This window comes from Hemitrygon akajei, chromosome 25 (genome assembly GCF_048418815.1).
Source record: "Hemitrygon akajei chromosome 25, sHemAka1.3, whole genome shotgun sequence".
NCBI classification, from domain to species: Eukaryota; Metazoa; Chordata; class Chondrichthyes; order Myliobatiformes; family Dasyatidae; genus Hemitrygon; species Hemitrygon akajei.
Window position 1 is genome coordinate 45690704 of NC_133148.1, and position 14348 is coordinate 45705051.

The 14348-nt window shown below is 45.7% G+C and overlaps 1 protein-coding gene and 1 long non-coding RNA gene across 2 annotated transcripts in view; one reads left to right on the forward strand and one right to left on the reverse strand.

The window, feature by feature from the left end:
* The window catches only part of LOC140716598 (uncharacterized), a 100175-nt gene extending 86070 nt beyond the window's left edge, over positions 1-14105 (forward strand). Inside the window, exon 3 of the long non-coding RNA XR_012096323.1 lies at positions 12391-14105. This is a non-coding gene — a long non-coding RNA (uncharacterized lncRNA). The remainder of the gene's footprint in view (positions 1-12390) is intronic.
* Positions 281-1165, reverse strand: LOC140716593 (uncharacterized). Its single transcript, XM_073029444.1, has 2 exons — positions 1068-1165; positions 281-958 (listed from the first exon to the last, which is right to left on the reverse strand). The coding sequence occupies exons 1-2, from the start codon at positions 1111-1113 to the stop codon at positions 288-290; spliced, it is 717 nt and encodes a 238-aa protein (XP_072885545.1). The 5' UTR covers positions 1114-1165; the 3' UTR covers positions 281-287.
* Positions 14106-14348: the final 243 nt, after the last annotated feature.

The window sequence follows — 14348 nt, forward strand, 5'->3', positions numbered from 1 at the left end:
ACCGGCTCCCGCCATCACCCGGAATCAGAGTCGAATCTTTTTTGAGTTTTTAATTGTCCAGAAATGGACATTTACACCCAGCAGTCCGAGTCAGGCTTCGGGGATTTGACTCTGGGAAGCAGCAATGTGGAATCCGTGGAGACAGACTGTGCTGCAGACGCTCCTTTGTCGGGACCAGTTTCTGTTCAGCTCCCCGTCACCGTGCTCCGCCACCCACTATAGTCACAGTGATACACCGCCGTACGATAATCTCCGCCCCTCTCACTGTCTCCCAGCACAGTTACTCCTCAGTCAAACCGCACTGGAACACCAAAGTGTCTCTGATCATTAATGTTCCTCATGGCCCGACCATTTACTGTCACGTGTGGACGAAGGACCGACACCTGACCAGGTCGATCGGTGACCCCATTCCCACTCACGGCGCTTGGCTCCGAGCTGCCCTCTGAAGTGATCCGCTGAGCCCCTCGGCCCATCCATCCAGCATCTCTTCTCGGGAATCCCCGCTGACAACCCGCCTTCCATTGCGTGGACGAGCGGATGTGGCCCAGAACGACCGGGATACAGCTGTGGCGATCACTGCTGCCCTTTCCCTCAGCGCCCGAAGGGCAGGCGCTCTCGCTGGGTTTTTGTCCCGGTCCAGTCCCGGTCTCTCTCACTGTGTCTCTCGCACAGTAATAGGTGGCCGAGTCGTCCAGTCTCAGGCTGTTCATTTGCAGATAAAAGTTGCTGCTGTCCTTGGAAGCGGTGAACCGGCTCTGGACTCCAGGCGCGTAATACTTGCTACTGTCACTATAATACTGCACCAGCCACTCCAGCCCTTTCCCGGGGACCTGTTTCACCCAACCCATCCAGGTGCTGCTGAGGCTGAACCCTCTGACCTCACAGGTCAGTCTGTGGGACTGTCCGGGCTGTACCACCGCTGACTTGGGCTGTGTCAGCACGATGTCGGACCGCACGCCTGTCAATAAAAAAGAGCAGAAATTAATAAAATGTTCCACGGGCAGAGGTTCACAAAGCCTCCGAGAAACAGCCGGTCCCGGGTGGACGACAAGCCGCGGGACACCCACCTGCCAGACAAGACAGGAGGAGACAGAGATAAGGAACGACCCCCATCGCCCTGAACACTGAGCCGGACTTGGACACTGTTGAGATCGGCGGCTTCAGCTCAGGCCGGCTTTGTCCGGAGCCGCAGTGAGCGCTGTTTAAATAGGGACGTGGGCTGTGAGTGAGAGAGGGAGCCGCGGTTTGAACAGGCTCTCACACACTGAAACCAGAGGCGCAGCTTCCTGTCCCCGCCCACAGCAGCGATTTCAATTCCCCAAAAGATGTTTGTCTCTGCAACAGGCGGCAGGTCCGCGGCAGTGACCAGATCCGGATTAAAGATCTGTCACACTCTGATCGATTCATCAATTTCAGCGATGAACAGTTTGTGTAAACTGAAACACACAGAATCCCAGCGAGGGACAATGAGAGACACCAGTCAGTGGACAGATATCCCCCTGAGAGACAGGGACTGAGGGACACCAGTCAGTGGACAGATATCCCCCTGAGAGACAGGGACTGAGAGACACCAGTCAGTGGACAGATATCCCCCTGAGAGACAGGGACTGAGAGACACCAGTCAGTGGACAGATATCCCCCTGAGAGACAGGGACTGTGAGACACCAGTCAGTGGACAGATATCCCCCTGAGAGACAGGGACTGAGAGACACCAGTCAGTGGACAGATATCCCCCTGAGAGACAGGGACTGAGAGTCACCAGTCAGTGGACAGATATCCCTCTGAGAGACAGGGATTGAGAGACACCAGTCAGTGGACAGATATCGCCCTGAGAGACAGGGATTGAGAGACACCAGTCAGTGGACAGGTATCGCCCTGAGAGACAGGGACTGAGAGACACCAGTCAGTGGACAGATATCCCCCTGAGTGGCACAGACTGAGAGACACCAGTCAGTGGACAGATATCGCCCTGAGAGACAGGGACTGAGAGACACCAGTCAGTGGACAGATAACCCCCTGAGAGACACCAGTCAGTGGACAGATATCCCTCTGAGAGACAGGGACTGAGAGACACCAGTCAGTGGACAGATATCCCCCTGAGAGACAGGGACTGAGAGACACCAGTCAGTGGACAGATATCCCCCTGAGAGACAGGGACTGAGGGACACCAGTCAGTGGACAGAGATCCCTCTGAGAGACCTGGACTGAGGGACACCAGTCAGTGGACAGATATCCCCCTGAGAGACACCAGTCAGTGGACAGATAACCCCCTGAGAGACAGGGACTGAGAGACACCAGTCAGTGGACAGATATCCCCCTGAGAGACAGGGACTGAGGGACACCAGTCAGTGGACAGATATCCCCCTGAGAGACAGGGACTGAGGGACACCAGTCAGTGGACAGATATCCCTCTGAGAGACAGGGACTGAGGGACACCAGTCAGTGGACAGATATCTGAGAGACACCAGTCAGTGGACAGATATCCCTCTGAGAGACAGGGACTGAGAGACACCAGTCAGTGGACAGATATCCCCCTGAGAGACAGGGACTGTGAGACACTAGTCAGTGGACAGATATCCCTCTGAGAGACAGGGACTGAGAGACACCAGTCAGTGGACAGATATCCCCCTGAGAGACAGGGACTGAGGGACACCAGTCAGTGGACAGATATCCCTCTGAGAGACAGGGACTGAGGGACACCAGTCAGTGGACAGATATCTGAGAGACACCAGTCAGTGGACAGATATCCCTCTGAGAGACAGGGACTGAGGGACACCAGTCAGTGGACAGATATCCCCCTGAGAGACAGGGACTGAGGGACACCAGTCAGTGGACAGATATCTGAGAGACACCAGTCAGTGAACAGATATCCCCCTGAGAGACACCAGTCAGTGGACAGATATCCCTCTGAGAGACATGGACTGAGGGACACCAGTCAGTGGACAGATATCCCCCAGGGAGACAGTGACTGAGAGACACCAGTCAGTGGGCAGATATCCCCCTGAGATACAGGGACTGAGAGACACCAGTCAGTGGACAGATATCCCCCGGAGAGACAGGGACTGAGAGACACCAGTCAGTGGACAGATATCCCCCTGCGAGACAGGGACTGAGAGACACCAGTCAGTGGACAGATATCCCTCTGAGAGACATGGACTGAGAGACACCAGTCAGTGGGCAGATATTCTCCACAGAGACACAGTCTGAGAGTGTCTTTGCAGGAAAATACATTGCAGTAGAAAGAGTTACCACACAATTGCCTGCCTGCACTCATAGCATGAGAATCAATGTTAAACAGAGATTCCTGGTGAAAATGGGTGGAATTTACACTTTTAAGATATTTTCTCTGTCGGGACCTGGCAGCATGAATTTCACTGCAAAACCCTCAGCAGTTCTCCCCACAAAATCTCTTTGACCTGTTTCAGCCGCTGAGAGGAACAGGACATTTGATGCAGGGAACTCGGGAATTGAAGCCACACAACAGGGGAAGTTGTTGTTGTTGGTAACAGGATGCTCCCCAGTGGGTTGGCAGACAAGTGCTGCTGAACGGTCCCTATTGAAAGGAAACTGATGGGGGGAGGGTATCCAATGTGGCAGATCAGCAAGGTGGGTAATTCTGTGTTCCCACCCTGGTGATGGGAGTACTGCATGTCCCAAATCTTGCATCTTCACTAAAGTATAAACTGTGCTGATTGAATTACTAATCACACCAAAGCTCCCCCCTCTCAAGCTGTTTTGCCATCACTCAGCAGATTTCATGATTCCATGGCAAACCAGAGCGGTTTCTACAGACAATGAAGTACCTCTTAAAGTGGAGTCTCTGGTGTCACAGAGGGAAGGTGGGACCCAAATTACACAGAGCAACCTCTCTGAAACAGCATTGAGATATAAAGATTCAGATTCAGATTCAGTTTATTGTCATTTAGAAAACACAAATGCTATGCAGTTAAAAAATGAGACAACGTTCCTCCAGAATGATATCACAAAAGCACATGACAAAACAGACTACACCAGAAAGTCCACATAACGTTTGGCAATCCCCAATCCGGAGTCCAGAGAGGCTGCTGCGTATTAATATCACGCTACCATCTTAGCGCATTCCCCGGAGAGGAGCTCCAATCCCACCAGACAAAACAAGACCACAAACTAAAGCTACAAGACCTACATAAAACCATATATTTACAACAGTGCAAACAATAGCATAATTGATAAAAAAAACAGACCATGGGCACAGTAAAAATAATCTAAAGATGTTAAAAGACTAAGTTCAAAAGAAACCACCACACAGTTTCCACAAGTCCTCAGGGTCCCGATAGACTCGTCATCCCATGCCAGCGGCAGAAGGGAATCCCCCGCTATGGACTTCCACGGCGCCGCCCGACTCAGCCTCGCAGACGCAGCACACAATGAAAGCGACCTGACCGCAGCGAACTCCGAGTCCGTCAAACCTCCGAGCCTCCGACCATCCCCTCCGGCACAGGATCATCCTCTGCCGAGCGTATTAAGAGGCCCCCGCCAACGGCCATCGGCAATGCGACCCCGAGGACTGGGGGCCTGTTCTTCCCAGCAGAGACCCAGACCTCACAGCAGCAGCAGCAACGAAGAAGGTCTTCCTGGAGATTTCCAGATGTTCCTCCATGCTCCCACGTCCGTTTTTCATCGATTATGATTGTGCACAGCACCCTGCTTCACAAATAACAGATAATCAGCTCCGGAGTGGCCACAGCAAGCTGCGTCATGCTGCCATCTTGGCGATCAGACATTCAGTCTGATCAGACAAAGAGATCAGACATTCAGTGATGCTGATTGAGCGATCAATTTTTTGGATGCATAGTAGAGAAATTTCCAAATCTTTTACATTCACCTGACACAACAACCCCACCAAGACACCAGTCAAAATGGTGAATCATTTTTTTCCTCCAAGAGGACCACAAATTTTTGTAGGGTTTGTGTGCCTCAATAACCCAGAGATCTATGTTGACTTGAGTCAGGGTCTTGTGCTTTAGCTCTAGGTAAGGTCACCCATGCTACACAGGTCAAAGTGTAGGTACCAGACGAAGAGTGATCCACCATTCCTCCAAGTTCGGAGTTTCAGGTCAGGGTTAGTGAACCTGACTAGTTAAAAAGAAAAATAATTTTTGTTACGAGACACTCCTAACCACGCCATCTTCCAGATTTAGAATCTCTAATTCTGCAGAGTGTGGATAGCTAGTTGCAGCCCTTTTAAGGTTCAGGATGATCCCACTTATTGACAACCATGTTTTGGGCTCCAAGAATTGAGTATTTAAAGAACATCTGAACTGATGTTCGGTGCTCAATCGTAAGCCCTACTAGTGACATTGTCCAGCGTTTGTTTTGTCCAGTTTGATTCTGTGTCTTGAACTTTGCTTCGGATACTCCAGCGTTTGGGTCCAAACCATCCTCATCAAGGACTCTCATCACAGTTACAGAAACAGCAATGAGGAATCCTTCTACATCTGAGTGCGATGATATTCCCTAGTCACCACCCGGGACTTGCATGGCTGACAGTAGTGAAAACTGAGAGAAAGCTACTGGCATGGTAAAGGAAGCAATGAACTTCACAAAGACCAAGAGCAAAAATGTTTTTTGGAAATGTACTAACCACGTACAACACTGCAAGCTCACACAAATAACCACAGTAATGTGTCTTTACAGCCAACACACACTGGTGTCAGTGAAAGCAGATGGACAGGGTCTGGCAGAATAAAGGCAGCAACTGGTGAAACAGTTCTATATTCAGGAAGGGAAGATGGTCAGCATCATGATGGTGTAGCTGTCATTTTGAAGAAAGGCATTGGGTAGTGCCCGCTGGAGTAAACAATCAACAGTCGGCTGGTGAGAGTCAGGCTGAGAGTGAAGCAAGTGAACATGATTGTGATCCAGTGCTATGCTCCAAATAACAATAGTGACATTGAAGAAAAGGACATCTTCTACAAACAACGGAGGTAGAGTTAACACCACACCATGATGTAATCATCATAGGAGATCTAAATGGCAAAGTGGGAAATAACAACTCACACTTCACTAGGGTCATGGGCACACAAGTAAGTGAGACAATGAATAGCAATGGATAGCAACGGTGAAAGACTGGTGGAATTCTGTGCCGTGAACAATCTGGTCATAGGATGACTCTCTTTCCACAAACTGACATTGTGTTCACCCAATGGATGTGACAAGATCCAGATTGACTATTTGATGATCATTGGTATGTGGTGCCAATCCCAGCAAGGTATAAAGGTGAAGAGGGGTGCAGATACAGGAAGTAATCACAATCTTGTTGTAGCAGTGATGAAACTCATGCTGAGAAGCACTGGACCAGAGCATATGTACAAATACATTTTGATGTTGAGCTCAAGGACACCAGTGTGCGATCTGCTGTCACCATTCAACTTAAGAACAGATTTCAGGCCTTTGACGAGGATGTGTCAGTGGACAAGGTCAACACAATGTGGAAACAGATTGTGTCAGTGTTCAAGGAAATCAGCGAGGCTTGTCTACATTACAGAGCTGGAGAGAAAAACAAAGAATGGATACTGCAGGAAACATGAACAGCCTTAGAAGAAAGATGGGAAATCAGGAGGAAAGTGTTTGATGCAAAGTCAACACAAATTAAGGTGAAACTTCAACTGGGAAGAAAGTGAAAAGCTTCAAAAAATGGATAAGAGAGTCTACATGGAAAACCTAGCAGTGGAAGCCAGAGAAGAAGCCAATCAAGGTGATCAGGAAAATATTTGCAAGATGTCAAAATTGGTATGCAAAAAGCTCCAGGCCAGATCCAGTTGTCCCATGAGAGATAAAATTGGTTTGGTTTTGACAACTAATAAAGATCAAGGAGCACGATGGACAGTGTATTTCAGAGAATTACTGAATAGAACACCACCAGATGAAGACCCTGACATACAAGAGGTAGCAATGGATCTAGACATCAATGCAACCCAGGAAAGAAGAGATCGTTGCTGCGATTAAAACATTAGAGAACAGCAGGACATGATATTTTGAACACCAAACTGTTCAAAGCTGAACCAAAAGTTGCAGCAGCCATTCTGCAATCACTGTTTATTATAATCTGGGAATGGGGACAAGTACCCAAGGACTGGACAAAGGGAGTTATTGTTAGGATCCACAAGAAAGGAACACTAAGTGATTGAAACAACTGGTGCGGAATCACACTTCTGTCAGTGACTAGCAAGGTTCTCAACAAAGTCATCGTCCAGTGGATTACAGATACTGTTTATGAGTGCTTGAAGAAAGAGCAAGATGGCTTCAGGAAGAATAAAGGTTTTGTCGATGAGGTCTTCAGACTGTGGAATGTCATAGAGCAGAACGCAAAGTGACAGTGACAACTACACACAAATTTCATGGACTTTGAAATGGCATTTGTTAGCATCAACAGGGAGAACCTCTGGTGAATTCTCAGGCCATAGAGGATTCATTCCAAAATTGTCCTGCTTATCTTGAGTTTGTATACTAATTCCACATTTGGAGCAGGTAAAGTTCTAGTTATTGCATTACAGGAAAGAAGTGGGTACTTTGGAGAGGGTGCAGAGTAGATTCAGCTTAGTGTTGTTTCGATTGGAGCATATTAACTGTAAGGAGAGGTTAAGATAAAACAACAAGATTGATCAACGAAGAACCAAGTGGTGCTAGCAAAGTTTAAACTGGTCACTGGTGAGTAAGTGCCTCTTGCCAATAATGTCAACTATGGCTCCCATCACTTTACTGAACATTGTGTAGATGAGTTGGGCCATTATTGTCTAACTAGATTTGTCCTGTTTTTCGAGAATGGACATACTGGGCAACTTTTCCCATTTTTGTGCAGATGTCAGTGTTGTATCTGTACTGGAGCAGTTCAGTTGGAACCATTAGTATAATGGCATTGGGCCAGAGCACAGATTTCCTGTTTGCAGCGTAAATAACCACCACCTTCAATCTGAGCCAATCTCTGTTTTCTTCCCATAGAACCCAATATTTATGTTTGGTTTAAGTCAGCTTTATATTGTTACTTCCCAGAGGACAGATGTCTCCATACTTGCATGGACCCCTTCTCCCTTCAGACTTTCAGTCCCATTAGTCAATCCTCTTTTCAATAATACTGTACAAGAATTGCTTATTGGTATTGGTCCCTGAATCAGAAAAGTATTTCTAGGCCTTCAGCAGCGAGCTTATTATTTTTAGTAAGCCTATTTCCTCTGGAAGGTCCCCTGTTCAGATTAAGTCAAGCCACATCTCCTACAGGAAGCTGAGAAGGATATAGCCTCTATATCACTGTCCAGTTTCATCCACCTGTCAAGAAAGAAAATATGAAATGTGTTTCTGGTAAATCAACAGCTGCACACAGAGATTCTGTACAAATTTATCCCATGCACTGTGTGTTAGAAGGAGGTTGTTCAGCCCTCTTTCTTAAGCTGATCTGTGTCCAATCTCCATCTACCTTCTTTGGCTCCACATATATTAATAATTGAACAAACAAAATTCTATTAATTTTGAAGTTTCAACTGACACTCCCCATGGCTCTCCAGTCTTGACCACTTCTCAGGGAGAGTCCCAGATTTCCAGTGCCCTGTATACCCTGAAATAACAGATTCTTTGTGTTATTCTTCTGTGCCATCCTTGAATGTTTTTAAGTTGCACTTGCTTTCAATTTCCACATTTCAGGGAACAGAAGACCAGACCTAATATGCTAACTATCCCTGTCCCAGTAGCACTTCACTGGCCCCCGGCCCAACAGCAATACCAAACCCCTCCCCGCCAAGGAAAATACATCCTTCCTGAAGAGTGATGCCAGTGCTCCAGATGTGGTCTAACTTATGGAATCTGTGTCAGTCAGCAGAAACAAGACCTCTCTTGAAACACGAGCTCACCAGACAACAACCTCTGTGACTGTGGGCAGTTTACCTCCTTATGTTTCTCACCACACCTGAGTATTTTCATGTGTACCTGCCTCAACCTACCATTGGCTTGTATTCATTACAGTTTGTTCAAAATTTTCTAGGCTTACAGCTGTAAGTTAAAAATCTCACAGCTGGCTAATCTGTTCCAGCTCCCACTGCCTCTTTGTCCCATTCTGAATTGAGATATGGAACATGCTCCACTCTACTCTCTCTACACCCATGACTGTGTGGCTAGGCACAGCTCAAATGCCATCTTCACATTTGTCTGTTGTTGGCAGAATCTCAGATAGTGATGAGGAGGTGTACAGAAGTGAGATAGATTGGCTGGTTGAGTGGTGTCACACCGACGACCTTCACTCAATGTCAGTAAGAATAATGAATTGATTGTGGCCTTAGGGAAGGGAATGTGGGGGTACACACATTAGGTATCACTGAGGGATCAGCAGTGGAAAGGGTGAGCAGTTTCAAATTCCCGGCTGTCAACATTGCTAACTGGGTCCAACTTATTGATGAAATGACAAAGAAGGAACATTAGAGGTTAAATTTCATTAGGAGTTTGAGATGATTTGGTGCCTCGAAAAGCCGCATCCATCATTAAAAACTCACATCATACAGGACATGTTCTCTTCTTATTACTACATCAGAGAGGAGGTACAGGAGCCTGGAGACACACACTCAACAATTCAGGAACAGCTTCCTTCCCTCTGCCATCAGATTTCTGACCAGGCAATGTATCAATTTATCAACACTACCTCATATTTATATATACATTTATTGTAATTTATGATTTTTAATGTGTTGCACTGTACTGCTGCCACAACACAACAAATTTCACCACATACGTCAGTGATATTAAACCTGTTTCTGATATTGATGGGAGTGAAGGCAGAAAATAGTTGAGTCTGATGATCTGATATACCTGACCGTAGGTGACTGGTCTGGGCCCAACTGCTGCCACTGGGAAACAACAGTTCCTGAGAAAGAGTTTGGGAAGGAAAAATGAAGGGAAAATAAAGAGAGAGGAACATGCAGAGCGAATGAAGGAGGAAGAGGATACGAGACATGAAGTGGGAGAGAATGAAATGGAGAGGAAGTGACAAGAGGGGTGACAGAAAGGGGAAAATGGAAATGAGAGAAATATGACATGGATATGCAGTGAGTGGGGGGGAACAGGAGAGTGAAAGTCCTAGGAAGAGATAAAGAGAGTCAGAGAGGAACATAGTGAAGAAAAGTAAACAATAGATTTTGTTTCCCTCCTGAAACTCTGGTACTACACAGACTTAAATGAAATGTACAGCACAGGAGCAGATTCAGACCAATAATTTCATGCCATTGTTCATATTCTGCATGAACCTTCAGTCACTCCATCTTTGTGCAACTGGGTTATCTTTTCCTTCTGTTCCCTTTCTCCACATTCACTTGTGTGGAGAGATCTACATTCTCCCCACTCCCTGGATAAATAATCCAAATAGTTTTAATCCTCCTGAAGACTGAACCACCTTTCTCCTCCACCCTATCAGGTAATTTTATGTGGAAATGTGCTTTACACTTCAACATTCTCATGACCCTCCTATCCAGGGTGTATTTGAGCATCAAAACCATTTACGTGTTACTAATGCGGTCAAAAATGTCCCCCTGTTTTCACAGGGAAGAGCCCTAAAGTTGAACCCAGTACATTGCAGTATCAAGGTGACAGTGTCCCGACTGGGAGAATTTCATGGGATTGGGTAAGAGGAGAGTACAGATTGCTTTTTGTCGAAGGTAAAGCATAGGTTTCCATGCCTGCATTTACCCGGGTGAAACTTCATGAAACCCCGGCTCTGTTTGCTCCATTGTAAGGATGTGGAGGCTTTGGAGAGGGTGTAAAAGACGTTCACTAGCATGTTGCCTGGATTACAGAATATTAGCTGTAAGGAGAGGTTGAACAATCTTTGACTGTTTACTCTGGAGCGTAGGCTGAGAGGCAACCTGATAGAGGCTTATGAAAGTATGAGAGTCATCAATAGGGTTGTTACAAGAATCACCCCTTGTAATAATGATCTGGGAAGGACAGAGAATCTGTATTTACTGACAAGTAACTTTTATTGTCTCAACTCAAAAGCACGTGGGTTCACAAACTAATTACCTGTGTGCACCTGACTAGAATCCCTGACCCTCCATGAACAGTCAATGAAGCCAAAAGGTATTACCCGGGAAAGGAGTCAACGCTGGCCAGGCATTCCTCATGGTCCCAATCTCCATGTATCAGTGAGGTCCTACTTGTGCACAATGGTTGGTCTCTGGTTACTGGAGAGTTATCACCCCTGTTTATTTGGAGTTCCTGATTCTTACAGTGTTGCTCATCAATTGAACTAGTGGATCTCCATCCCATTGGCTCAAGGTCACCTGACCTACCTCAGTCACCTTCTTACTGGTCATTGTACAGGGCTACACTAACATTGTTTCATGGTTCTGGCCATCCCAGCCTTGTATATTTGAGTCTTTCAACTCTGACCGGCCCAAGCCAGTTAAATGAAGTGACCCGGACAGCGTCAAACAAGATAACAGATTTTTTTTGTTTAACACAAAGTACACTGCAGATGCTATGGTCAAATCAAGACGTACAAAAAAGCTGGATGAACTCAGCAGGTCGGGCACCATCCGTTGAAAGCAGTCAATGTTTCGGGCTGAGACCCTTCGTCAGGACGTCAAAGATTTTTTTCTTTGGTAGGTCTGGCATTTTGCATAGTAAGTACCTACTCATTCAAGAATGGTCTCTGATTTAGCAGGTCATTACCTGAAATTCCTTGCATCCACATTCAATTGCTCTGATTAGATCGCCCCAGAGTAACAATCAGCTCAGAGTCCAAAATGTGGGGGAAAAAGACAACTGGTTTGTCTGCCTCGCCTGTCCTTGATTAGGCTGGAGTTTCTTCTGCCGGACAGGGTAGACAGTCAGAGTTATTTTTCCAAGGTAAAATGTTGTATCCAAAAATACATAGACTTAAGGTGAGGGGTATAACATTCAAAGGAGATTTGTGGGTTGTATTTTTTACACAGAGAGTGATAGGTGCCTGGAATGCACTGGCAGGAGTGGTGGTGAATCAGCATGATAGTACAGTTGAGATACATTTGAAAAAGCACATGACCATTCAGGATATGGAGGGATATGGATTCTGTGCAGATAGTTCACTTTAGATTAATTTGGTGTTAAGGTTGTCACAGTCATCATGGGCTGAAGGGCCTGTTCCTGTGCTGTACTGTTCTGTGTTGTAGGTTTACTTGAAGCTCAGTAACTATTTGTTATTAATAGCTGACAGATGTCTGAAACTCTGCGATAACATTAACACTCAGTCCTTACACTTCCTCTCCGGTTTCACAGGCAGGTTTAATTTGAGCAGGGGGCCCTCCCAGTGGAGCTGTGTTACTAACAAGAATAAACACACTGCTTTACATATGGAAATACAATTTTAACATTGTGCTTTGCACCAACCAACAGGTTCACGTTTACCATACAGAATGAAACGAAATAAATCAAAATCAAAGGTCAAAAGACACGGAGACAGCAAGACCCTCTCCTCGTTACAGAGCATTTGCCACGTGTCAGAGACGGGCTCACTGTAATGATGATTGAGTGTTACTGATTGATTTATTGATTATGTTATGGGAATGAGCAGTTCAAATGTATGTACACCTGCACTTTATGTTCTGAAGTAGTTGGGAGACACCCACCAACTACTTAGAGTGTGTTTGCTCAAACTGAGCACAAAGGTCCATCTTGGTGATCAGATAATTGTGAATTGTCATCAATAAAGTGAAAAAGAAGGAGAAACTAAAAGATGCCACAGAGTACCTTGTCAACATTACACCGATGGGTGGGCAGAATCCCGGTGTGACATGCTGATGTTTGTTGATGAGAACAATTGCTGCCCAGTGAATAAAACTTAGACTGAAACATCAACACAGACCATAATCACTTTGGATCACTGTGGGAATTGGGGGTTATCATTGGCCTGGAAGCTCTCAGGCCCTGAAGATCAAGGATAACAAACTTGCAGATTCAGAGACATTCAATAATCTGTTATCTAATCATCATTGACAGGTTATCAGCTGATGAGGTCTGCAAGAATAGATGTGTAGTAAACCTTTCTCTCTGGCATCAGGACAGTAAAATTTGTAGTTTTACTCCTATAAGAGCCTTGGGCCAATAGCTTGCTGTTTGATTTTTGTGTTCACCTTGAATTAAATAACATCACCTGACCTGGATTTGAGTCTCTTTAAACCGTGTATCAATCTTGGTAAGAACATACTGATAGATCTCACAATACCTGTAAATAATTGTCCCGAGGAAGGTACCAGGATGATACTACCTTATTATTTTGGGAAGTTGGCCCTTTCAGGTTTTGGATTGGACTGCATAGTTGTAATTTTCATTGTAGTTTAACTTTCTTGTGTTTGTTTGTTTTTAAATAATAACTTATATACATGTAATTGCTCAGTGAGTTGCGGGTATCACATTGCTCGAATAGGGACTATTTTATTGTTTAATTTAAGCAATGGAATTTGAATAGAATGTCTGCTACCAGTTTTCAGCAGTCATAAGCAACGGGTTTTAATGCCCCTTCTTGACTGCTGAAGAACTTTGAGTTCAGGACCCAACACAAGTTTAAGTTTTAATTAATGAATCCATCAGACAGGCTGGGAAACCCAGCATTTGGTAGTGCAGTGGGTTAGCAGAGTGCTTTATGGTGCAGGCAGCCTGGGGTTCAATTCCTGCCACAGCCTGTAAGGAAACTGTAATGTCTCCCCAAGAATGTGTGGGTTTCCACCGGGTACTCTGGTTTCCTCTCACAGTCCAAAGTCTAAAATACCTCAGTTTGGTACTTTAACTGGTCACTGTAAATTGTCCTGAGATGAGACGAGGATTAAATCAGGATTCCTGGGCAGTGTAGCTCGAAGGGCCAGAAGGGCCTATTCCATGCTGTATGCCAATAAATAAATGAATTAAATAATTTACATGGACTTTACTGATTTTTCCCATGAGTTCATTCTAAAAGTATTCCTGAGTTTCCTCTCACCCTCCTCCATATGGGAGTCCAGTCCTACTGTCAATTACTCTGTCTGAGGAGCTTCCTCAACAAAGTCCACAGATTCATTCTAATGAATTTAAACCTGCAGTCTGTGTCTTTCTCTTCCTCTTTAATTTAAATCCATCTTATGGATGTCATTTCCATTCCCTTCACTCTTCCATCACTCTGTGTCAGACGTCTCAGTGAGTCAGTAAATTGTGGTGCAAACCATTTCAGCACATCATCCCGTTGGACTGAGGCATTGCTTCCAGATTCCTCCTCTGACCAGACACTTCCTCACCTGCCATCCCCTCTCCTTCTATGACCTGACATCTGATTTATGTTCCTGTGAAACACCTTCTGATGATTTCCTATATTAAAGCCACAC